Source organism: Thalassophryne amazonica, chromosome 5, assembly GCF_902500255.1.
Source record: "Thalassophryne amazonica chromosome 5, fThaAma1.1, whole genome shotgun sequence".
Classification (NCBI taxonomy): Eukaryota; Metazoa; Chordata; class Actinopteri; order Batrachoidiformes; family Batrachoididae; genus Thalassophryne; species Thalassophryne amazonica.
The window spans coordinates 93,232,638-93,259,722 of record NC_047107.1 but is presented as its reverse complement, the minus strand read 5'-3'; the positions used below and the strand labels follow the sequence as shown (position 1 = coordinate 93,259,722).

At 40.6% G+C, this 27,085-nt stretch overlaps 1 protein-coding gene across 1 annotated transcript in view; it reads right to left on the bottom strand.

Annotated features, from left to right (window-relative positions):
• Positions 1–1,715: 1,715 nt before the first annotated feature.
• LOC117510966 (calcium-binding protein 7) overlaps positions 1,716–27,085 on the bottom strand; it is a 143,308-nt gene continuing 117,938 nt past the window's right edge. The window contains exons 4-5 of the mRNA XM_034170898.1: positions 10,175–10,325; positions 1,716–2,616 (exon numbers count right to left, since the gene is read on the bottom strand). Of these exons, the coding sequence (XP_034026789.1) occupies positions 2,486–2,616; positions 10,175–10,325 (282 nt within the window). The 3' untranslated portion in view covers positions 1,716–2,485. The remainder of the gene's footprint in view (positions 2,617–10,174; positions 10,326–27,085) is intronic.

Sequence of the window (27,085 nt, the reverse complement as noted above, 5' to 3'; positions counted from 1 at the left end):
ACATGTGTGGCGCATTATGAGGTGCAAAATACGACAACGGAGACCCCGGACTGTTGAACAAGTGAAGTCGTACATCAAGCAAGAATGGGAAAGAATTCTACCTACAAAGCTTCAACAATTAGTGTCCTCAGTTCCCAAATGCTTACTGAGTGTTGTTAGAAGGAAAGGTGATGTAACACAGTGGTAAACATACCACTGTCCCAGCTTTTTGAAACGTGTTGCAGGCATCCATTTTAAAATGAGCAAATATTTGCACAAAAACAATAAAGTTTATCAGTTTGAACATTAAATATCTTGTCTTTGTGGTGTATTCAATTGAATATAAGTTGAATAGGATTTGTAAATCATTGTATTCTGTTTTTATTAACATTTTACACACTGTCCCAACTTCACTGGAATTGGGGTTGTAAAATCATAAACTGTGAAAATATCCCTAGCACAAGAGTAAAATCATGAAATAAGTAAATAAATATACTTGCTCAGCGCGGCTGAAAGGCAGAGACAAAGAGTGGACCGCCATGATGCACGGAATGATCCAGCAGTTAAAGTTCCATCAAATTGTTCCACCTTTTGCTGTGTTGTGGGGCTTTATAAAGCATTTCTGTGTGTGGATGCATTACTATATTAAATTGTTCCATGTCTTGGAGGTTATATTTGTTTGTGTTCTCTGTGTTTGTTTATTTTTTCACTTTGCAAGATGCTTTTTGATGCAACTACCTGTTGTTGAATTGATGCAGATTTTTTCTTTTGCATTTGTTAGTATTTTCTGCTTTTGCTGTTGATGTCTTAAATCGAAAGTGTTGTGACTCCTATCGACCACCGTACAGTCAGCACATTGAAGCCATGTTGATTTATTGCAGCTGTTTCATTTGTCTTTGCTTCTCACACACTTTCATTCCATTCATCCTTCAGATATTTGAATATTTCTCCACGGTTTTGCCTCTGCTGCTAAAACCTCTTTTTGAAAAGTGCTATAAACGTTTGTTGGTGAAGACCTCAACAGTTTGTAGGTCCATCAAGGTACCATATTTGTTTGAAGCAACAAAGTGAGATGTATATTTTACACACATTTATTGCTGTATTCTGACACATTCAAACAATTAAAGAAAAAAAACCAATTTTGTATTCACATATTTGGATGCATATTCTTTTTAATAACATGATCCCTCTCTTGAATTCGTTTGGTGGTCAGCAATGTTGCCAGAGTTACTTTAAAAAGTTATTTTATTAGTTACTTCATACAGGTATTTTATATGGTTAATTCATTAGCAGTTTTATGCAGTTACTTTATTAGGAGCTTCCGACAACTTGTAACTAATAAGTAATGTAAATAATAAGGTAACTTGTAATCGAACTTTGTTACTCTTAAGACTGAGTAATCAGCAAAGTAACTTTACTCAGTCTTAAAAATAACCAAGGTTGATTACTAGTTACTTTATTAGTTACATTCAGCAGCTGCCACCAATATGTCTGCAGCTGCTAATGATGTAATTGTATAAAGTAACTGTAAAATGTAAGTGTTTAAAGTAACTAATAAAGTCATTTTTCAAAGTTATTGTGGCAACACTGGTGGTCAGCATCAATCAGGATTCACTGGGGGCTCAAAAAGTATTTTAAGGAGCATGTAGTAAAACAGCCCTTCTTTTTCATGCAGTTGTTTGGTGACCCCATGCCTACCCCCCCCCCCAAAAAAAATGCAATGCCACACATACAACATCATTGCTCACAGTCATCATTAAATGATTGAAACAGTGGTTACACAGGCATAATGATTAATACACTGATCAGAACCTGTACAAACATGTCAAGACAAGTGTTTAAATCCATGCATTTCATGCATAGATGACGGGTGACCTTTGAGGACCCAAATCACAAACGTTAGAGAGCTTGCTACATGACTTTTTGGTGACTTATCTTCAAACAGAGCTCATCGCCAGCTTCCCAGCAGCTTTTTAAGTACATACGTAGCGTTCAACAATGTGGCACCGCATACATTATCTCTGCTCTCTCTCTCTTACAGCATGCTTCAGCCGCAGCCTCAGAAGGGCATTTCCCCACCAAACAAGTTCCTAGCAGTATTTCACAGTCTTTCTTGCTATTCGTTTTATAATAACTGCATGGTACACTGGACAAATACAGAACTGGACAGTCACTACACGTCTCTCTATAGCTGCCACCATACTGAACGCAACACTGCTCAAACGCACATCGCTAATGAGTACTAAATGTTTTATCATGAAGAGTGATATGTATAGTCAGCTGTCCACTTTACACGTCCACTGTGTTGTCGTTTGACAGTATCTTCATGTCTGCATCACCAGGATGAATTCTCACACGGATAGCGTCCCTGGTGATGGTGGTTACTCTGCAGCCAAGTTAGACTGCTTCATAACGGTGTGATTGTCTGTGTTTATTGTTCATCTCCATCTCTTCAGTCATTCATCGAGCCTTTCTTTGGTGATCAAGGCCGAAAAAGCTGCTCATCCTATTTCATGCCGCTTCGCAACACCTGATTTGCTGCAATGAGCATAACGCTGATGATGAAAGCAATGGCGAAGGCGCATATCAGACTTTTGCGCACGCAAGTTTGCTTGACTTGCTGCGTTGGGCTGGAACCTGCAGCGGGAGTGAAGAAGAAAAGGTGGGAGGGAGGGAGAATACAATAACACATAGTTCATTGAATCAGATGTTATTTAACGCTCCAAAGACACCTGATTGTAATTTCCGACTGAGGAAGCTTGAATGATAATGTTGCTGAGAGAATTTGGGGTTTACGTCTGTATGGTATGTAACTGTGCAGTTTGAACTGTTGACTGGAGTTTTGAACTAAATGGATAAGCACTTGAAAGGCAAATTAAACTCTTCAAAAGATCAGGATTCCTGGAAAATGTACAATAAAACAGAAACATCAGCAACTGCTGATGCCTTTTTTATGCAAGCAGCAAATATAAAATTTAGTTACACCAATTGGTAAGCAGAAAGTGCAACGTATGCGCCTTGATGCTGTCATGAAAACTGATGGATGATTCTGTTTAAACTTGACATTTGATCAGTTCTAGCCATAACTGAACCATTTTGACGCTTGACCATACTGGCTCCAAAGAGTTAAAGAGTTATGTTCAGTTTGTCCTGTCAAGGTAATCTAAGATGACTTCATATTCCTGTTACGTACGGAACCCGGGAGAGGTCAGTTAAAGTGATATTTTTTTATGGCCATGATCATTTGTGTGCACATTTTCCTTTAATTGGGCCCACAAATTAATAAAACGTACTCTCAAATTAATAAAACGTCCGCATGTTTTCCTGGCCATGATAATTCGTGCACACGTTTTATTGACTGTGAAAATTCATGCACACGTTTTCCTTTAATTGAGGCCTCAAATTAATAAAATGTGCGCACATTTTCCTTTCGTTCAAAATGAACTCCATAATATGACCTAAATTGTCATCCTCACGACAGGGAGACGCTTCACCCTCAGCATCCTTTTTAATGTGCTTAAACTCCAGATGATGCCTGGGTAGCTAGAGTTCTCTATATGTCCTTGTGTGCCCAAACCATGATGATATACCCTGACCAGATCCATTTCTAATGGGGAAATGTATTACACTGTCTCCTGGTTTGTTGACTAATAGCCAACATTTATGTGTCAAGACAATATTGAGTGCACGTTTTACAAATTGTGGCCACATTTAAGTAGATTGTGCCCTTGTTTACTCAAACAATGCTAAAAAAGTGTGCACAATGTCATAAAATTAATGCACAATATAATAAAACGTGCACACATTCTCTCTACTTGCAAAACATTTTGCGATGACACTTACAGGGCTCCGTAGTTACATGATAGCCATAGGTGTATCTTTAAGGGCCCCTTCACACATAGTCCAAATAAGTACAACTCAGGGCGACTTACGGCAGAACAGCTCGTATGAGCAAACCACGAAAACATTGCGCCAACGGGCAGGCGTGCACAATGCTGCTGTGACGGTTCATGCACATGGGAACACAGTGCAAGCAGCTGTGCAATGTGTAACCACATCACACGGTTGCTGTGAAAATAAAAAAAAATAAAAATCCATGCCACCCATGGGATTCGAACCAAAAGCTCTGATTGCCAGACAGAAACTTTACCACTGAGCTGCCATCGCTGTCCTGTAATCAGTGCAGAAAAAACCTGAAATCAACGAGGACATGGACGAGGTGCACTGTGTCCAGCCGCTGCAGCCTGGCGCAAGGCGAAAGATGTTTTATATTTTCATGTGAGGACAGCAGGCAGAGACACGCCTCATGGAGAAAAGTTGTAAGTTCATGTCCTACCAAACAAGGAACATGTCCTTCAGCTGGGACATCCAGGAGCAGAGATCTTTGTAGCCACGGCTGTGAGCAGACACCCCCCCCCCCCCCGTCCATCCGTTCAGCGCCCAGACCAATGTGTCATGCTGTGTGATGTGGTTATTCATTTTCATTATATGTTATGCAATTGCATATGTAGGTATTGTTGTAATTATTTTTATAACTGTCCTGGCGGTGGTGTCTGTGTTTTTAATGTGTGCACTGAGCTGTCATCCAGCTGTCAGTGTGCTATGATCAGCTGACAGGCCCCCCCCCCATGCTGTGTGCGCTCAGACCTCGCTGTCTCCCATGTGATCAGATCTCTACATACATATAATCATTTTATGCACACGCGCACACGTGCAAGACACATGCACCACATGTGTGTGGCTTTCTGCAATGCCACATTCATGGGGCACTTAGACAAATTTCACATCCAGCTTGACAGTGATCGTCTGCTAAATGTTGTCGTGTTAACAGTGCGAGTGACCACACATTTTGTAAGTGCCAAGCGAGCAGTGTTAGATGTTCGTGCGTGTCATCTGGAATTTGGCCGACAAACTGCCTCGAGAGGGTTCGATGGACTCTCACAGGGCACACTCTGTCTTTCAGTAGCTGGTGTGCGCAAATAGTTGTAGCAACAGGTGTACGAGGCATTAGAGGCAGCTACGATTTTACACGTATTGCATACGATTCCTGCTTCATGCGCACTTCATGCACAATTTGACCAAATTCGCACTATGTGTGAAGGGGCTCTAACCAATTCCTTGAAGTCGCCATTCTGTAGGACTTTCATCTTTCAAAGACACCCAAGCTCAAATGACACATGACCAACAGAAAGGTGATATAATTCACTTTCTACACCAAATGCGTTTCATGGGGGAGCTGGAGCCTATCCCAGTGGTCACTAGCTGAGAGGCAGAGTACACCCTGGAAGGGCAACCAGTCTATGACCGGCTACATATTTACACAGAATAACTCATTCACATTCTCACTAAAACCTAAATTTAAAGTTTCAAATTTGCCTAAACTGGATGTTTTTGAAAGTGGAAGGAAGCCAGAGCACCCACACTCACTGACCACATACTTCCATATGTCCTTTTGGTTGACGGATGTTATGCAAAACATTCACAAGAGTGCAGTACAGAGCTGCATGAAATTTCTGACATTAAACATGGTGACAGTTGAAGAAGCTGTAACAATGCTGCATACAGTATACTGCACATTTTGTCAATTTTGCAGGTTTTCCCACCTACAAAGAATGGAGAGGTCTGTAATTGTTATCGTAGGTACACTTCAACTGTGAGAGACAGAATCTAAAAAAAAAACAAAATCCAGAAAATCACATTGTATGATTTTTAAATAATTAATTTGCATTTTATTGCATGATATAAGTATTTGATCCCCTAGAAAAACAGACCTTAACAACTGGTACAGAAACGTGTCTGCCATTACAGAGGTCAGACGTTTCCTGTAGTTCTTGACCAAGTTTTCACACACTGAAACAGGGATTTTGGTCCACTCCTCCATACAGATCTTCTCCAGATCTTTCAGGTTTGGAGTTTCAGATCCCTCCAAAGATTTTCTATTGAGTTCAGGTCTAGAGACTGGCTCGGTCCCTCCAGGATCTTGAAATACTTCTTAAGGAGCCACTCTTAGTTGCCCTGGCTGTGTGTTTGGGGTCACTGTCATGCTGGAAGACCCAGCCACGACCCATCTTCAGTGTTCTTACTGAGGAAAGGAGGTTGTTTGCCAAAATCTAACAATACTTGACCCCATCCATCCTCTCATCAATACGGTGCAGTCGTCTTGTCCCCTTTGCAAAAGAGCACCATCAGAGTATGATATTTCCACCCCCATACTTTACGGTTGGGCTTGGGGTTGTTCTCATCCTCTAAACACAGCAAATGAAGTTGATTCTGAAAAGCTCTATTTTGGTCTCATCTGACCACTTGACCTTCTCCCATGTCGCCTCTGGATCATCCAGATGGTTAATGGTGAACTTCAAATGGGCCTAGACATGTGCTGGCTTGAGCAGGGGGACCTGGCGTGCCCTGCAGGATTTTAAACCATGATGGCGTCATGTGTTACTAATGTAATCTTTGTGACTCTGGTCCCAGCTCTCTTCAGGTCATTGACCAGGTCCTCCTGTGTAGTTCTGAGCTTTCTCAGAATCATCCTTACCCCACGAAGTGAGATCTTGCATGGAATCCCAGACAGAGGAAGATTGACAGTCATCTTGTGTTTCTTCCATTTTCTAATAATTACACCAACGGTTGTTGCCTTCTCACCAAGCTGCTTGCCTGTTGTCCTGTAGTCCATCCCAGCCTTGTGCAGGTCTACAGTTTTGTCCTTGATGTCATTAGACAGCTCTTTGGTCTTGGCCATGGTGGACAGGTTGGAGTGTGATTGATTGAGTGTGTGAACAGGTGTCTTTTATACAGGTAACAAGTTCAAACAGGTGCAATTAATACAGGTAAAGAGTGCAGAATAAGAGGGCTTCTTAAAGAAAAAACTAAGGTCTGTGAGAGCCAGAATTCCTGCTGGTTGGTAGAGATCAAATACTTATTTCATGCAATAAATTGAAAATTCATTATTTAAAAATCATACAATGTGATTTTCTGGACGTACACATGGGACAGGAAACAATGAAGGAATATTTACATTTCAAAATGATTCAATTTTATACAGTAATATTGGCAGTCAGACCCCCAAAACAGTCATTCAAATAATTAAAGGGGCTGTACTGTGGAAAATATGTTATTTATATGGCTGTCAAAATAACTTGTTCATTTAGATCAGTTAATTACAGCACATACAGTATAATGTGTCAATTTTTTAAAATCTAAATTAAGTGCACTTTAATCCATTTTGTTTAATCTAATTTATTTCATTCATACAGCACCAAATCACAAGAAAGCTGTCTCAAGGAGCTTCACACAAGTAAAGTCTAATATTACCAACCACTAAAGCATCCACATAAACTGATGTTTTGCAGTGAAATGCTGGTTAGATTTTTAACAGTCATTAATTAACAGCCACACGGGGTAGTTACGGGTTTAAAACTGTTTAAAACTGTTTGATTCAATGGGCAGATAGGAAAATTAAATAGTCTTGGATCCAATAAGATAATTCTTAAAGTGGTTCATACTGTGCAAAATCATTTTATATCTATCTTTTACATTTCTATATGTTTGATATTTAATATTCAACATGTCCAAAGTCCCACAATTGTATGAGTGGTTTCACAGATATTTGATACCTGTTATGTGTCGGACGCAGCTCGGAGAACCGACCAGCGTTTGAAAGACCCAGTATGAAATAAGCAGAGCACGGTACAAAGGCTAACTGAATTTAATACATAACAGTGATACATAAAGAACAAAGTGCGGTCTGGCGTGGTGCGCTCCCAGCAGCGCTAACGGTCCGGAGCCTGAAGCTGTTCGGACCCAAGGACCCCGCCGACACCCCCCAGGTGGCCGCAACAAACCGAGTCTGTGAAAGAAGGAACCATTATGTGAGTCCACACTCTACACACAGAGAGAACACTTAAAGGTGTACAAACAGCAAACACTTCCTGGCTTGATTACTAATCAACTTCCCAACCTGCAGGCATGGAACATCCAGTTCACAAAACTCCACTGCAGGGGAAGTCAATACATGACTAACATACAGCTCAATATAAAAAGGTGTGAGGGACACCACATTTACTGACTGTATAAATGTTAGTCACAAAATCTAACGTACCTCAGGAAGTGTGCTGACGAGCGTGAGACCTCACCCCCTCCTCTTTCACAGACCGTGCATCAAACCTGGACGTTCTCTGCATCCACTGATGATGAGATGGCTCCCGAGACGACGATCTCACCCGTCTGGTCACAAGGTCGAGTCTCTGGCAAATACACACTGTGCACTCCAGTCTTAAATGCCACCATGTTCCAATCCATGCAGATGCACCACAGCTGTGAGTCCTGATGAGCCGCAGGTGATCAGCCTCAGGTGATCAGGGTGAGGTCCTGATAAACTCAGCAACACAGCCACTCAGTTCCAAATGCAAGCCACCTGGAAGGAAAAACAAAAGACAGAAACAAAAAGGCAGCCAGGCCCCCCCAGCCATACAACAATACCTCTGAGATACATGTCACAGAAGTGTTTTTCAGATGGATAACCTCACTTTTGCTTCAAACAGCTGTTTTTCTGACACCCGTTGAGCCATTAACACCCGTTCTGACCCGTTAACCCCTCCTCTACATTAAGCATTAGCAGAAAAAATCCCTGGATAGAATAATTTGCCACATTCAGTACATTTCAGAAGTATTTTGTGGCGAAATTAGTTAATTTAGGTTTTTATTGCTGACATTTTCCCTCAGGTTCATCTGCTTCACCTTCATGGACATTTCTGGCATTTCCAAATGAGACCTGTAGAACAACATTCTCTATGTGATGTCTGACTGCGTGGACTCAATATTGTTGGAGTGATTTTTATGGTTAAAAATAAAGTGAGATGGGTTATTGAACAGTGCTGTGGGCACAACAGTTCACACACGGCTGATGACTGCCTGACTGATGTACATTATGAACTAATGAGGCTCCTGATGAAAAGCTATCTGTGCTGTTTCTACAATATACATAGTGACTGTGTGACTGCTGGATGCTGCTGCAAAACATGGAGACAACAAAGAATCTCTGCTTTTGTATTCAAAGAAATGCATAATTCCACAAAATCCAATTAAAATATTATTGGAACACTCCTAGAATACAAGCAAAATATATTGAAAGACTAAAAACTCACTGTGATGGCACTGGAGGCAGATTGGAGGTACAGTATTTATTAGAGGAACCTCTGAGCAGGCCATGCACCGTCTGTAATCTACTGGCCCTTGTCTCGCTTCTGGAGTAATTGAAGAATTGCATTCATCTACACCTACACAACGCTTCACCACAATCACACCTCCATCACAAAGGCAAGTGATGGAACCTGCTGGCCCTATTATATTGAACAGTAGCATAAGGCTGAACCTCCTGTCAATTTGCCGTACCTGCATCTCCAGTACCAGGGTTCTGAAGGCTGAGTCACCAGTCAAGTGTGAGCCACTTAGTCTGAGTGGCATTGAAAAACCTTCTCTGCTCCACGTCATCATGAAGCTGTATAACTGGGGATACAAAATGCAAAAGATGCACTGTGCACAATTTCTCCAATCACAGCCACAGAAGCCTGTAACTTCTTCTGGATTGTCTGGGTGTCTTGGTGGCTTTCCTCGCTCTCCTCCTTCTTGCACAGTCACTCAGGTTTGAGAACTGTCTTCTCCACACAGATTTACCATAGAGTGCCATACTGTTTGTATTTTTTCATAAATTATGTAAATAAAGTCCAAGACATATTCAGTGACTTGGAAATGTTCATGTATCCATCCCCTGACTTGTCTGAAGAAAACTGGCAATAAAACTGATTATTTACAGGTATTATACCAAAGGGACCCATTACTTATGCAACCGACCATCTTGGCTTTTATATTTTTAATTCATTTAGATCAAGTTGTAGAGATTTGTTTTCAGTTTGAGTCCAAGAAAGATCATTTTAGATTTTTTTTTATATCGAGAAGCTTGATATACGTTTTGTATTTGAAATGGCATAAACAAATTAAAATGTGTGAAATACCAAAACTTTTGCAAGCCACTGTATGTTTTAAAAACAATTTACTTTTCATTTTCACCATTGCCACTCATTAACATTCATTATTTGTATAATATATATATCACCCCTCTGTTGATATATTAACTACCAGAAAATCTTAATCAACAGCTGAAGCGAATAATTTGAGTATGCTGGAACTTCTTGCTTACTGTCTATATCCAGTTGACAGTCCTCAGGGTTCTCTATATGGTTCTCTTCGGTCATGATGATGTTCTCGATGTCTTTCATGGAAAGATGATCACAGAATGTGTCGTACAGAAGCCTCTTGAGCTCCTCCACTGTCAATTTCTGCATATCACACTGCAAGCACATATAAAAAATGAAATATTAACAGTGCAAAATCAGATCAAAACAATACCTGCCTGCATGTGCACAAAACACAAAAAGAAAGTGTATAAATGCAGCAACCACAGCAATGGAAGGAAAAGGTGATGTTGGACTACTTGGTTTCCCGCTGTGTTGATTAGTCAGATAACTATAATAAGGTACTTAAAAATTTGGGGGTGCGTGGGTGGTAAATTATCAGACTATAATTTGAGAAACATTTGTCTTTCTGCTTGTTCCTCTACTGCTGCGAGGTCCTTGGCCCGAGTACAACCTAAACTTGGTATGTGGATGAAGGCAGAGGCTGGAATTGCCCTGAAAGATTTTTGTTGGCAAAGGTCAAGGTCATTGGGGTCAAAAGATGAAATTTACATTTTCACTTCGATTCCCATCAAACTTGCCACACATACAGTATGTTGTTGAGTTATTTAATTGCCCAGTAAGGTCAAACTTGCCAAATGTCAATCACTGTGGATGAAGTCATCTCTGACTGACTTTCTCTTTTAGTCCTAGTCCTCCCAGGTCCTTTTTCTGATTTGTAACAAACCGTTAATACCCATCTATTTCCATTTTGTGAAGCAATAGTGATTATAAAACATCAGTGTATTGGTGCTCTGATTTCAAGGGCTTAAGGTAATCAGACATCGTAACTGCAAAGTGACTTAGGCTCTGATATTAGCATAGCGTTTAACTAAATTAGAAAAGAGTAAATAAGTCAATAGCATTTTCCACCCTATTTTTTTACATCTATTTTAAAATGAATGCATCTAACAAAATCTAAAATGCCACTCCAAGATTAGTGGCTGCTTGAAAGTTCAACTCGAGTGTATGTTACTCATTTCCATTTCAGCCACAGCCGGGGTTCAGCGCTACCTGAGGCCCTGTAAAAATCAATTCAGCAGCATATGATTCATAGAAGTTATAATACTCTGTTATATAACATTTTGTGAAGCTACCCCACCATTACAGTCGTCCCTCAGGTTTTTTCACTCTCCCAGCAAGTGGGTTATTTTTTTTATTACTCTCTACCTAAGATTTCTATAAATCCTCTCAAAGGTGATGTTGACCCTCAGTTTCCAACAGTCACTCCGGAGTCATTAAAAAACCAACAAATTCAGCTTTGGCATGAGCTACAGTCCATTAATTATTCTCTCGCTGTCAAAGCAACCAGCTGATGTTGTGAGGAGGTGACTGGAAATAAAATCTTCCAACAAACTGACAACAATTTTCCAGATTGGAGAGGATTGGGATGAGCTTCCGCTTGACCTCAAACTATCCTCTGTAGCCACGATGGTCCCTGGACAAAGTGCAGAAGTCCCAGAGAACAAAGAAACCAGATAGACAGGAGACAGAGACAAGAAGAAGAGGAGTGTCTCTCCCTTATTTCGCAGGAGTAGGGGAAAAACTACAGAGGATCTTCAGACAGCACAAAATCCCAGTTTACTTTAAACTGGTTAACAACTTGAGACAGAAATTAGTTCACCCTAAGGACAGGATCCCTAGTTACAAACAGAGCAATGTAGTGTATTCTATCAGATGTCATGAAAACTGTAACGAACACTACATAGGTGAGACTAAGCAACCTTTACACAAAAGGCTACATCAGCACCGCAGAGAGGGCGCCAGTGGTCCTCAGTCTGCAGTTCATCTCCACCTTAAAGACACTAACCACACGTTTGAGGACAAGGAAGTTAAAATCTTAGCCAGAGAGACGAAATGGTTTGAGAGAGGGGTCAAAGAGGCATTCTATGTGAAACAGTTGAAACCCAGCCTTAACCGGGGAGGGGGTCTGAGACACGCTTTGTCCCCGTTTACAATGGGGTACTCAGGTCAAAGCAGTTTCAGTCTTTTGTTCATGGTAATGAGTCATTCACGTCATCAGGAGAGTCGTCAAGGGAGCCATCAGGAGAGGGGTCCGTCCCATCATTAGGAAGGACAGCTGCCCTGTCATTAGGAGGGTGCTAACTAGAGCACAATAGGTGCTAATTAGAGCTATTGTTTAGTCACTAACCTATAGCAGTCTGCCTCTTGGTAGGAGGGGTCTGGATAGGTTTAAAACTCCAGCTTTTGCGGCTTCTGTTTATTCTTCTCTACAAGAGTCAAGAGAGAAGTCGGACTACCAGAGCAAGAATTTTAGCTGAGGAAGCTTCTGCAATTTGAAGTGAAACGTCCTCGCGTCAAGCAACCCAGTCCAGTCGAAGATTCAAGCTTCTCTACTATGGAAACCACCTGGACAACTGAGAGCCTACACAGAAACCATCTACATGTGTAAACTGCTCCTGTATACTTAATGAGGTACTGCGATTCATACATCAAGGCAGAAGGTGCCAGGAATGCACCATGTGGACACAAACGCTGTCGATGTATTTTACCATAGATGCATTGTGTATTTTGGAGTGGTATTTGCTCTTGAATTCCAGATTTAAGTAATTATTTGTTTGAATTTAGTTACATTTCTGTTGTTGGGGCCTTAGTCTGGCATTCAACAATTCAGAAGGCTTGGATAATATCATCCAGGAATGATATAACAACAAATTAGCAGCAGCAGGACTGGCATCTTGTCCATACCAACTCGAAGCTGGGTGAGGGAAAAATGATCCTACACATGGCCTGATGGTCAATATCCTGATATTTATTCCTGATTCATAGACACACCAGGTATTTATGAAAGTTATTGGAATTTTATGTCATGTATGTACGCATTGTGAATTGCTGGTATGCTTCAGGAAGGGCCATGCTGCTGATTATTTCGCTCAAAGTAATGCATGATACTGATCAATATGTTGCATAATCCTCTTGGTGTGTCATCATTATGCTTTATGAAATACTGGCCTGTGCCGAGGATGGTTATGCTGCCCAAATTTTGCATTCTGTGTTTTGTTTTTAAGATTATGATGGATTTTAATTTTCTTTCTTGCTTTGTTGATACAACCCACTCCCTCGCATTGCCCAAGCATTTGAAAAAACAAAACAAAAACAGTGGATAAAATGTAAAAAACTCACTTCTTCTTTGTCTTTCGGCTGTTCCCGTTAGGGGTCGCCACAGCAGATCAATTGTTTCCATCTCATCCTGTCCTCTGTATCTTCCTCTGTCACACCAACCACCTGCATGTCCTCCCTCAGCATATCCATAAACCTCCTCTTTGGCCTCCCTTTTCTCCTCCTGCCTGGTGGCTCCATAGTCTGCATCCTTCTCCCTATATACCCTGGGTCCCTCCTCTGCACATGTCCAAACCATCTCAATCTCACCTCTCTGACTTTGTTTCCAAACCGTCCAACCTGAGCTGTCCCTCTGATATGTTCATTCCTAATCTTGTCCATTCTTGTCACTCCCAAAGAGAATCTCAACATCTTCAGCTCTGCCACCTCCAGCTCTTCCTCCTGTCTTTTTGTTAGTGCCACCGTCTCTAAGCCATACAACATAGCTGGTCTCACTACTGTCTTGTAAACTTTCCCCTTCACTCTTGCTGATATTCTTCGGTCACAAATCACTCCTGCCACCTTTCTAAACCAACTCCACCCTGCCTGCACTCTCTTCTTCACCTCTCTACCACACTCTCCATTACTTTGAACAGTTGACCCCAAATATTTAAACTCATCTACTTTCACCACTTCTACTCCTTGTAACTGCACTATTCCACTGGGCTCCCTCCCATTCACACACATGTACTCAGTCTTGCTTCTATTGACTTTCATTTCCCTTCTCTCCAAAGCATATCTCCACCTCTCAAGGCTAGACTCAACTTGTTCTCTACTCTCACTACAGATCACAATGTCATCTGCAAACATCATAGTCTATGGGAACTCCTGTCTGATCAATCAATCAATTTCAATCAATCAACTTTTTTATATAGCGCCAAATCACAACAAACAGTTGCCCCAAGGCGCTTTATATTGTAAGGCAAGGCCATACAATAATTATGTAAAACCCCAACGGTCAAAACGACCCCCTGTGAGCAAGCACTTGGCTACAGTGGGAAGGAAAAACTCCCTTTTAACAGGAAGAAACCTCCAGCAGAACCAGGCTCAGGGAGGGGCAGTCCTCTGCTGGGACTGGTTGGGGCTGAGGGAGAGAACCAGGAAAATGACATGCTGTGGAGGGGAGCAGAGATCGATCACTAATGATTAAATGCAGAGTGGTGCATACAGAGCAAAAAGAGAAAGAAACAGTGCATCATGGGAACCCCCCAGCAGTCTACGTCTATAGCAGCATAACTAAGGGATGGTTCAGGGTCACCTGATCCAGCCCTAACTATAAGCTTTAGCAAAAAGGAAAGTTTTAAGCCTAATCTTAAAAGTAGAGAGGGTGTCTGTCTCCCTGATCTGAATTGGGAGCTGGTTCCACAGGAGAGGAGCCTGAAAGCTGAAGGCTCTGCCTCCCATTCTACTCTTACAAACCCTAGGAACTACAAGTAAGCCTGCAGTCTGAGAGCGAAGCGCTCTATTGGGGTGATATGGTACTACGAGGTCCCTAAGATAAGATGGGACCTGATTATTCAAAACCTTATAAGTAAGAAGAAGAATTTTAAATTCTATTCTAGAATTAACAGGAAGCCAATGAAGAGAGGCCAATATGGGTGAGATATGCTCTCTCCTTCTAGTCCCCGTCAGTACTCTAGCTGCAGCATTTTGAATTAACTGAAGGCTTTTTAGGGAACTTTTAGGACAACCTGATAATAATGAATTACAATAGTCCAGCCTAGAGGAAATAAATGCATGAATTAGTTTTTCAGCATCACTCTGAGACAAGACCTTTCTGATTTTAGAGATATTGCATAAAGGCTCATCTCATCTGTCAACCTGTCCATCACCACTGCAAACAAGAAAGGACTCAGAGCTGATCCTTGGTGTAATCCCACCACCACCTTGAATGCGTCTGTCATTCCGACTGCGCTTCTCACCACTGTCACACTATTCTTGTACATGTCCTGCACTACCCTAACATACTTCTCTGCCACTGCAGACCTCCTCATACAATACTACAGCTCTTCTCTTGGCACCCTATCATAAGCTTTTTCTAAGTCCACAAACACACAATGTAACTCTTTCTGGCCTTCTCTGTACTTCTCCAACAGTATTCTCAGAGCAAACATTGCATCTGTAGTGCTCTTTCTCCGCATGAAACCATATTGCTGCTCACAGATCTTCACGTGTTTTCTAAGCCTAGCTTCTACTACTCTTTCCCATAACTTCATGCTGTGGCTGATCATCTTTATGCCTCTGTAGTTACTGCAGCTCTGCACATCACCTTTGTTCTTGAAAATAGGAATCAGCACACTTTGTCTCCACTCCTCAGGCACTCTCTCACTTTCCAAGATTTTGTTAAACAATCTGGTTAGAAACTCTACTGCCATCTCTCCTAGACATTTCCATGCCTCCACTGGAATGTCATCTGGACCAACTGCCTTTCCACTCTTCATCCTCATCATAGCAGCCCTCACTTCTTCCTTACTAATCTCTTCTTCCTGATTTACTCTCACCACATCATCCAGCTTTTTCTCTCGCTCATTTTCTTTATTCATCAGCTCTTCAAAATATTCACTCCACCTTCTCAGCACACACTCCTCACTTGTCAGCACATTACCATGTGCATCTTTTACCACCCTAACCTGCTGCACATCCTTTCCAGCTCTGTCCCTTTGTCTGGCCAATCGGTACAAGTCCTTTTCTCCTTCCTTACTATTCAACTTCTTGTACAGCTCGCAATATGCCTTTTCCTTCGCATTTGCCACTTCTCTTTTCACCTTACGCCACATTTCCTTGTACTCCTGTCTACTTTCTTCATCTCTCTGACTATCCCAAAACTTTTTCACCAACCTCTTTCTCCTTATGCTTTCCTTGACCTCTGCATTCCACCACCAAGTCTCCTTGTCTTCCTTCCACTGTCCAGATGTCATACCCAGTACTGTCCTAGCTGTTTCCCTCACCACATCTGCAGTACTTTTCCAGTTGTCCAAAATTGCTTCCCCTCCAACCAGTGCTTCTCTCACCTGCTCGCTAAATTTCACACAACAGTCTTCCTCCTTCAGCTTCCACCATCTGATCCTTTGTTGAGCTCTCACTCTCTTCTTCTTCTTTACCTCTAAAGTCATCCTACAAACAACCATCCTATGCTGTCTAATGACACTCTCCTGCCACCACCTTACAGTCCCTAATTTCTTTTAGCTTGCATCTCCTATAAAAAATGTAGTCCACCTGTGTGCACCTTCCTCCACTCTTATATGTTACCCTGTGCTCCTCCCTTTTCTTAAAGTAGGTATTCACCACAGTCATTTCCATCCTTTTTGCAAAATCAACTACCATCTATCCTTCCCCATTCCTACCATCTGTCCTTCCCCCTTCCCCATTACTTCTTTCATAAATGACCTATTGTATTGAAGTTTGGGGAACAACCTACAAAACTAACACAAATCCTAAGAAACTACTCGTATAAGAATTATTAGTAAGAAACCATATTGTGAGCCAACAAATCCAATGTTTGTCTCTTTGCACATTTTAAAATTTTGGGACTTGACTGATTATATGTCCAGGACCTGTTTAACATGAGGGACTCCAGTTATAATTTGCGATGAAGATTATTATTTCAGAAGTCAAAGATTCAAACTACTCTAAAAAGTCATTGTGTTTCTGTTAAAGGTGTTAATATTTGGAATAATTGCCCAGATAACATAAATCACTCGGTAATCTGCTTGGCTTTAAAAGGTTCTACAAAAATTATTTGATTACTTGCTATAGCATGATGGTTTATCAGTTTTGTTTTGTTTTTGGTGAACTGCTGATTGCATGTTTGTGTTTTTGAAATTTTAGTTTAGGGATTAATCTGTACTTTGTATTAGTTATCATGGGTATATGTATAATTTTATATACATAATTTTTATTTTTTGGTTAAAGGGGTGGGGGTTTACAATCTTTTGCTTCTGCCTACACCCTTTCCGGCGCATGGGTAGTTGTTGGATCTTTCCTTTCTTTGTAAGTTTCTTGTTGTTTTGGATCTGTGTATGCCAAATAAATTCATTCATTCATTCATTCAAAAATGGACAGCGAGAGATGGAATATTTAAAGTTTTCAACTTTGCTGCTTACTGCACAACAAGGACAAACTGAATGTTGTTTAATGAGCTACAGATGGATTATTTAAGTGCAGAGAGTCACCTGATTTTAAATAAGTACACATGAATAATAAAGGTTAAGTTTTTGACCTGCCATCTGAGCCAGGGTTTTCTGTTTGAATGTAATGCTGGGCAAAACACTAACTCTGCTGTATCTTTCAATTAAGTAAATTATTGTCTGTATCATTGAAAAATGACCACGTCTCACATTCAAATCAAATCAAATCAAATCAATTTTATTTATATAGCGCCAAATCACAACAAACAGTTGCCCCAAGGCGCTTTATATTGTAAGGCAAAGCCATACAATAATTACGGAAAAACCCCAACGGTCAAAATGACCCCCTGTGAGCAAGCACTTGGCAACAGTGGGAAGGAAAAACTCCCTTTTAACAGGAAGAAACCTCCAGCAGAACTAGGCTCAGGGAGGGGCAGTCTTCTGCTGAGACTGGTTGGGGCTGAGGGAGAGAACCGGGAAAAAGACATGCTGTGGAGGGGAGCAGAGATCAATCACTAATGATTAAATGCAGAGTGGTGCATACAGAGCAAAAAGAGAAAGAAACACTCAATGCATTATGGGAACCCCCCAGCAGTCTAAGTCTATAGCAGCATAACTAAGGGATGGTTCAGGGTCACCAGATCCAACCCTAACTATAAGCTTTAGCAAAAAGGAAAGTTTTAAGCCTAATCTTAAAAGTAGAGAGGGTGTCTGTCTCCCTGATCTGATTTGGGAGCTGGTTCCACAGGAGAGGAGCCTGAAAGCTGAAGGCTCTGCCTCCCATTCTACTCTTACAAACCCTAGGAACTACAAGTAAGCCTGCAGTCTGAGAGCGAAGCGCTCTATTGGGGTGATATGGTACTATGAGGTCCCTAAGATAAGAAGGGACCTGACTATTCAAAACCTTATAAGTAAGAAGAAGAATTTTAAATTCTATTCTAGAATTAACAGGAAGCCAATGAAGAGAGGCCAATATGGGTGAGATATGCTCTCTCCTTCTAGTCCCCATCAGTACTCTAGCTGCAGCATTTTGAATTAACTGAAGGCTTTTTAGGGAACTTTTAGGACAACCTGATAATAATGAATTACAATAGTCCAACCGAGAGGAAATAAATGCATGAATTAGTTTTTCAGCATCACTCTGAGACAAGACCTTTCTAATTTTAGAGATATTGCGTAAATGCAAAAAAGCAGTCTTACATATTTGTTTAATATGCGCTTTGAATGACATATCCTGATCAAAAATGACTCCAAGATTTCTCACAGTATTACTAGAGGTCAGGGTAATGCCATCCAGAGTAAGGATCTTGTTAGACACCATGTTTCTAAGATTTGTGGGGCCAAGTACAATAACTTCAGTTTTATCTGAGTTTAAAAGCAGGAAATTAGAGGTCATCCATGTCTTTATGTCTGTAAGACAATCCTGCAGTTTAGCTAATTGGTGTGTGTCCTCTGGCTTCATGGATAGATAAAGCTGGGTATCATCTGCGTAACAATGAAAATTTAAGCAATGCCGTCTAATAATAGCATTGTCTCCTGCAGTCTGCCGCAGCAGACAGAATGCTGCTTCCAACATGGGAAAGTGGCTTAACATCCACTGGCAAGCTACAAACATCATCAGAACAAAACAAATGTGCAACCACCGGGAAAGTTCCAACACGTGAAAGTGGCTTAATGTCAACTGGATCCACTGGCAAGCTACGAACATCATCAGAGCAAAACAAAACATGTGCACCCACTGGGAAAGTTCTCTGTCTGATGTCCACCCAAAGTTTTTCACAACTGTCTGATGGACTAAATTGACATCAGCAGGCTGGCACACATTTAATGAATAGTGTAGGCTCACTTGCCATGAAATACATATTTGTGTTTTTTTTTTTGTTTGTTTTTTTTGTAAAAGCAAAAACTCACATGATTCTGTTAAAATATGATTTAAACATTAAAAAAATAGGGTGCCATTTTTTCACATTCTAATGCCCTGAAATCCAAGATGGCTTGCATCATACAAAAATGATATAAATGTGACATTACGATTGATAGAAATCTGTTTCCAATATTTATTTTTTTTCAGCATCTAGTCCTTGTAAAACTGTATCTTGAGATTCCCACATGGATAACAACTTCCCTGTGACTACTAATCTTTTTATTTTGTGAAGTGTCAGACAGACTGCCATTCTGAATTAAACATGGCAGGCCCAAAACTGATGTTTGAATGAAGTCGCTGGATGCAGTTTTACACATTAGTTTAAGGTTTAAACATTTGGTGTATATATGTATACAAAAATATATTTTCTTTGTATTTGCAGGAAACAAGTACCCACAGCAACTATAACATTGCTTAGAGTCCACATATTAACCAACATGGCAGTCTTCATCTAACAAGAAGTCAAAAACTGTTGATTTTGGGCTTTGTTTTATTTGTCAGCTGAGCAGCAAACAAACAGATTATACAAACTACTAGCGTGTTGCCCGTGGGGATCCATGAGCTCTAGACTGAGTAGTTTTCATAAAATAGGTAGCTGTCATATTTCAAGGGTGATAATAAATTATGTAATTTCTGCAATGAGTTGGAATGGCGTGTGAGTCCAGAATGTTCTTAGAACCTTAGACGTCAACAATTTTTAAAAGAAGAATTCAACCCTTTCATTTCCTGTGAATAACGTAAGGTAATTACATAATCTGATTATTCCATTGGTTTCCTTGTGTGAGAAAACCTACATTTAGATATTTTGATTGTAATTATATCTTGTGTATTAGCAATGATATTGCAGTCATGCTAAACAGATGCCATTTTGGGCATTCAGATTCAGATTCAGATTCAATTTATTATTATACCCTTGGGTAAAATTAGTTTACAGTGAGTGAGTCATCTCGTTCGGTAAACACACAGCAAAACACAGAACAAGACAAAGCGACAACAGTGCTAAAAAAGCTAAAAGAACCACAAGGACGGCCCCAAAGTAGAATAAAAGCAAGATGAGTTAAAACATCAGTAGATAAAAAGTCTAAAAACATACCATACCAAGCCAAAAGGATAAAAACTAAATAAATAAATAAAAATAAAAATGTGCTGTTCATAAAAACAAGGTAAAAGAGACTATACAGAAAATAAATACATAAGTTATATTTAAGTTTCTGTTACTTGTTTACAACACTGATGGCCACTGGTACAAAACTGTATTTGTACCGTTTAGTTTTACAAGCTGGTACCCTGAATCTCCGACCTGAGGGGAGCAGCTGAAACTCACCATGAAGAGGGTGGGAGTCGTCTCTCAGAATGGAATCAGCTATCCTCTGTACCTGTTTGATATACAGGGGTTCTGGCTGAATCTGAGACTCTCCAATCAGCTTACTCAACCATTTCACAATTTGGTTTAAACAGTTTTTGTTTTTGAGGGACACGCTTCTAAACCATGAAACAAGACAGAAGGATAAAACTGATTCTATAAAAGCACGATAAAACAAGGTCAGCATGGTTCTGTCAATGTTAAAAGTGGATAGTTTCCTCAAACAATAGAGGCGCTGGCGTCCCTTTTTGTACACAGCGTCACAGTTTGCCTCAAAGTTCAGTTTGTCATCAATGACAGTTCCAAGATATTTATATGTGCTTACACACTCCACTGTCTGACCTTTTAAAACTGTTGCCTCTTGACTGGGAGCACTATTTTTACGAAAATCAATCATGATCAAGAAAATCAAGAAAAGACTTACTACAACAGTCAAGAAAATCAGTGACAACTGGGCCATCTTAGATTTTGGACCCTTAGAATGTGAAGAAAAATGGCACTTTTTTTTTATTAAAGCTCACGATAGCTTCTTTCAAAATCAAGTGAGTTGCTGCTTTTACAAAAAAAAAAAAAAAAAAAAAGCACAAAATTACAAATGATCCTACACTAGAATGAGACCCAGATTTGTACAGGACAAAAATGGGCACAAACGGGTGAGTTATTCTTGATTTAGTTTTATTTGTGATGAAATCAGACATATTATTAAAATGGGCGTTGTGTCGATTGTACTTTTGGCCACGCTCATGCATCGGCCCACCACCTCTTCAGTCAGAATTTCACATGGAACACCCAGGGCATTCTGATGCAGGAGAAGAGTAATTTCCAAAAGCTGTCAAGCATTTAATTACATTGAACCTCAGCTGATCATCTGTCCAGTGGTGACAAGAAGCAGCTTATTCATGTTTTGTGGCTTGTACAATAAAATTAATTAAATTTTTAGGTGATGGTCAGGGGAGGTGATGGGTTAAGGTGTTGGGCTTGAGTCCAGAAGATCATGGGTTCAAATCCCCGCCTGACTGGAAAATCACTAAGGGCCCTTGGGCAAGGCCTTTAATCCCCTATTGCTCCTGGTGTGTAGCGAGCGCCTTGTATGGCAGCACCCTGACATCGGGGTGAATGTGAGGCATAATTGTAAAGTGCTTTGAGTCTGTGCAACTGCGTGCCTTACATGACAACACCTTGACACTGATCTGTATGCATGCATGAGAACATATAAAGGTGACATTTTTCAATCATCTATCTCAGACAGAAAATATATAAATATTAAATTGTATTTATTGTTTAATGGTGGAAAAATAATTAGAATCATTTTCCAGAATATTCATGTTTTTGGTACCTTTTTGAGTAATTTGAATGACATCGGATTCCACAGCCTTATTTATGTTGTCTGTGTGTGTGTGTGTGTGTGTGTGTGTGTGTGTGTGTGTGTGTGTGTGTGTGTGTGTGTGTGTGTGTGTGTGTGTGTGTGTGTGTGTGTGTAAGCGCACACTTTTTACTAATCACATCTGTTTGGGCTCTTGCTTGCCTCTACTGGTGGTTGGCTCTCACTGCGGTATTGTATCACTTCCTGTTCCGGAGCACAGCGGTGTTTGCTGTATCTGTTAGCTGTTTAATCTGCGCAGTTAGATTGATCTAGTTATCTAGATTACGATTTGTTTCCCAGTGTAATCTTTACGTGCCTTAACTAAAGCACTCCTTCTGCTGAATCACCTCTAAATTATTTACACATTATTCACTTTGCGTGTTTTTAGGAATCCGCTAGCTTAGCGTAGCTACTAGCTCTTAGCCGATTTAGCATGGCGGCTTCTCCTGTCTCTCCCGCACTTTTCTGCTCTGGGTGTGAAATGTTTAGTTATTCCTCGGCCTCCTTTAGCAGTAATGGTACTTGTAATAAGTGTAGCTTATTCGTAGCTTTGGAGGCCAGGCTGGGCGAATTGGAGACTCGGCTCCGCACCGTGGAAAATTCTACAGCTAGCCAGGCCCCTGTAGTCGGTGCGGACCAAGATAGCTTAGCCGCCGTTAGTTACCCCCTGGCAGATCCCGAGCAGCCGGGAAAGCAGGCTGACTGGGTGACTGTGAGGAGGAAGCGTAGCCCTAAACAGAAGCCCCGTGTACACCGTCAACCCGTTCACATCTCTAACCGTTTTTCCCCACTCGACGACACACCCGCCGAGGATCAAACTCTGGTTATTGGCGACTCTGTTTTGCGAAATGTGAAGTTAGCGACACCAGCAACCATAGTTAATTGTCTTCCGGGGGCCAGAGCAGGCGACATTGAAGGAAATTTGAAACTGCTGGCTAAGGCTAAGCGTAAATTCGGTAAGATTGTAATTCACGTCAGCAGTAATGACACCCGGTTACGCCAATCGGAGGTCACTAAAATTAACATTAAATCGGTGTGTAACTTTGCAAAAACAATGTCGGACTCTGTAGTTTTCTCTGGGCCCCTCCCCAATCAGACCGGGAGTGACATGTTTAGCCGCATGTTCTCCTTGAATTGCTGGCTGTCTGAGTGGTGTCCAAAAAATGAGGTGGGCTTCATAGATAATTGGCAAAGCTTCTGAGGAAAACCTGGTCTTGTTAGGAGAGACGGCATCCATCCCACTTTGGTTGGAGCAGCTCTCATTTCTAGAAATCTGGCCAATTTTCTTAAATCCTCCAAACCGTGACTATCCAGGGTTGGGACCAGGAAGCAGAGTTGTAGTCTTACACACCTCTCTGCAGCTTCTCTCCCCCTGCCATCCCCTCATTACCCCATCCCCGTAGAGACGGTGCCTGCTCCCAGACTACCAATAACCAGCAAAAATCTATTTAAGCATAAAAATTCAAAAAGAAAAAATAATATAGCACCTTCAACTGCACCACAGACTAAAACAGTTAAATGTGGTCTATTAAACATTAGGTCTCTCTCTTCTAAGTCCCTGTTGGTAAATGATATAATAATTGATCAATATATTGATTTATTCTGCCTTACAGAAACCTGGTTACAGCAGGATGAATATGTTAGTTTAAATGAGTCAACACCCCCGAGTCACACTAACTGTCAGAATGCTCGTAGCACGGGCCGGGGCGGAGGATTAGCAGCAATCTTCCATTCCAGCTTATTAATTAATCAAAAACCCAGACAGAACTTTAATTCATTTGAAAGCTTGACTCTTAGTCTTGTCCATCCAAATTGGAAGTCCCAAAAAACAGTTTTATTTGTTATTATCTATCATCCAACTGGTCGTTACTGTGAGTTTCTCTGTGAATTTTCAGACCTTTTGTCTGACTTAGTGCTTAGCTCAGATAAGATAATTATAGTGGGCGATTTTAACATCCACACAGATGCTGAGAATGACAGCCTCAACACTGCATTTAATCTATTATTAGACTCTACTGGCTTTGCTCAAAAAGTAAATGAGTCCACCCACCACTTTAATCATATCTTAGATCTTGTTCTGACTTATGGTATGGAAATAGAAGACTTAACAGTATTCCCTGAAAACTCCCTTCTGTCTGATCATTTCTTAATAACATTTACATTTACTCTGATGGACTACCCAGCAGTGGGGAATAAGTTTCATTACACTAGAAGTCTTTCAGAAAGCGCTGTAACTAGGTTTAAGGATATGATTCCTTCTTTATGTTCTCTAATGCCATATACCAACACAGTGCAGAGTAGCTACCTAAACTCTGTAAGTGAGATAGAGTATCTCATCAATAGTTTTACATCCTCATTGAAGACAACTTTGGATGCTGTAGCTCCTCTGAAAAAGAGAGCTTTAAATCAGAAGTGCGTGACTCCGTGGTATAACTTACAAACTCGTAGCTTAAAGCAGATAACCCGTAAGTTGGAGAGGAAATGGCGTCTCACTAATTTAGAAGATCTTCACTTAGCCTGGAAAAAGAGTCTGTTGCTCTATAAAAAAGCCCTCCGTAAAGCTAGGACATCTTTCTACTCATCACTAATTGAAGAAAATAAGAACAACCCCAGGTTTCTTTTCAGCACTGTAGCCAGGCTGACAAAGAGTCAGAGCTCTATTGAGCTGAGTATTCCATTAACTTTAACTAGTAATGACTTCATGACTTTCTTTGCTAACAGAATTTTAACTATTAGAGAAAAAATTACTCATAACCATCCCAAAGACGTATCGTTATCTTTGGCTGCTTTCAGTGATGCCGGTATTTGGTTAGACTCTTTCTCTCCGATTGTTCTGTCTGAGTTATTTTCATTAGTTACTTCATCCAAACCATCAACATGTTTATTAGACCCCATTCCTACCAGGCTGCTCAAGGAAGCCCTACCATTATTTAATGCTTCGATCTTAAATATGATCAATCTATCTTTGTTAGTTGGCTATGTACCACAGGCTTTTTTAGGTGGCAGTAATTAAACCATTACTTAAAAAGCCATCACTTGACCCAGCTATCTTAGCTAATTATAGGCCAATCTCCAACCTTCCTTTTCTCTCAAAAATTCTTGAAAGGGTAGTTGTAAAACAGCTAACTGATCATCTGCAGAGGAATGGTCTATTTGAAGAGTTTCAGTCAGGTTTTAGAATTCATCATAGTACAGAAACAGCATTAGTGAAGGTTACAAATGATCTTCTTATGGCCTCGGACAGTGGACTCATCTCTGTGCTTGTTCTCTTAGACCTCAGTGCTGCTTTTGATACTGTTGACCATAAAATTTTATTACAGAGATTAGAGCATGCCATAGGTATTAAAGGCACTGCGCTGCGGTGGTTTGAATCATATTTGTCTAATAGATTACAATTTGTTCATGTAAATGGGGAATCTTCTTCACAGACTAAAGTTAATTATGGAGTTCCACAAGGTTCTGTGCTAGGACCAATTTTATTCACTTTATACATGCTTCCCTTAGGCAGTATTATTAGACGGCATTGCTTAAATTTTCATTGTTATGCAGATGATACCCAGCTTTATCTATCCATGAAGCCAGAGGACACACACCAATTAGCTAAACTGCAGGATTGTCTTACAGACATAAAGACATGGATGACCTCTAATTTCCTGCTTTTAAACTCAGATAAAACTGAAGTTATTGTACTTGGCCCCACAAATCTTAGAAACATGGTGTCTAACCAGATCCTTACTCTGGATGGCATTACCCTGACCTCTAGTAATACTGTGAGAAATCTTGGAGTCATTTTTGATCAGGATATGTCATTCAAAGCGCATATTAAACAAATATGTAGGACTGCTTTTTTGCATTTACGCAATATCTCTAAAATCAGAAAGGTCTTGTCTCAGAGTGATGCTGAAAAACTAATTCATGCATTTATTTCCTCTAGGCTGGACTATTGTAATTCATTATTATCAGGTTGTCCTAAAAGTTCCCTAAAAAGCCTTCAGTTAATTCAAAATGCTGCAGCTAGAGTACTGACGGGGACTAGAAGGAGAGAGCATATCTCACCCATATTGACCTCTCTTCATTGGCTTCCTGTTAATTCTAGAATAGAATTTAAAATTCTTCTTCTTACTTATAAGGTTTTGAATAATCAGGTCCCATCTTATCTTAGGGACCTCGTAGTACCATATCACCCCAATAGAGCGCTTCGCTCTCAGACTGCAGGCTTACTTGTAGTTCCTAGGGTTTGTAAGAGTAGAATGGGAGGCAGAGCCTTCAGCTTTCAGGCTCCTCTCCTGTGGAACCAGCTCCCAATTCAGATCAGGGAGACAGACACCCTCTCTACTTTTAAGATTAGGCTTAAAACTTTCCTTTTTGCTAAAGCTTATAGTTAGGGCTGGATCAGGTGACCCTGAACCATCCCTTAGTTATGCTGCTATAGACGTAGACTGCTGGGGGGTTCCCATGATGCATTGTTTCTTTCTCTTTTTGCTCTGTATGGACCACTCTGCATTTAATCATTAGTGATCGATCTCTGCTCCCCTCCACAGCATGTCTTTTTCCTGGTTCTCTCCCTCAGCCCCAACCAGTCCCAGCAGAAGACTGCCCCTCCCTGAGCCTGGTTCTGCTGGAGGTTTCTTCCTGTTAAAAGGGAGTTTTTCCTTCCCACTGTAGCCAAGTGCTTGCTCACAGGGGGTCGTTTTGACCGTTGGGGTTTTACATAATTATTGTATGGCCTTGCCTTACAATATAAAGCACCTTGGGGCAACTGTTTGTTGTGATTTGGCGCTATATAAAAAAATTGATTGATTGATTGTTACATATATTGTAGGTGAGTCACATTATATAATTTGTTATTCCTTAATATTGTGTTGTTGTCTATTAACAGTTGCTTACTGTGTGAACTGTCCTGTGTAAAGCACATTTACTCTGCTACACTAAAAATAAATTTGTTCTTGCCACACACAAACAAGCATCATCAACTCTGGA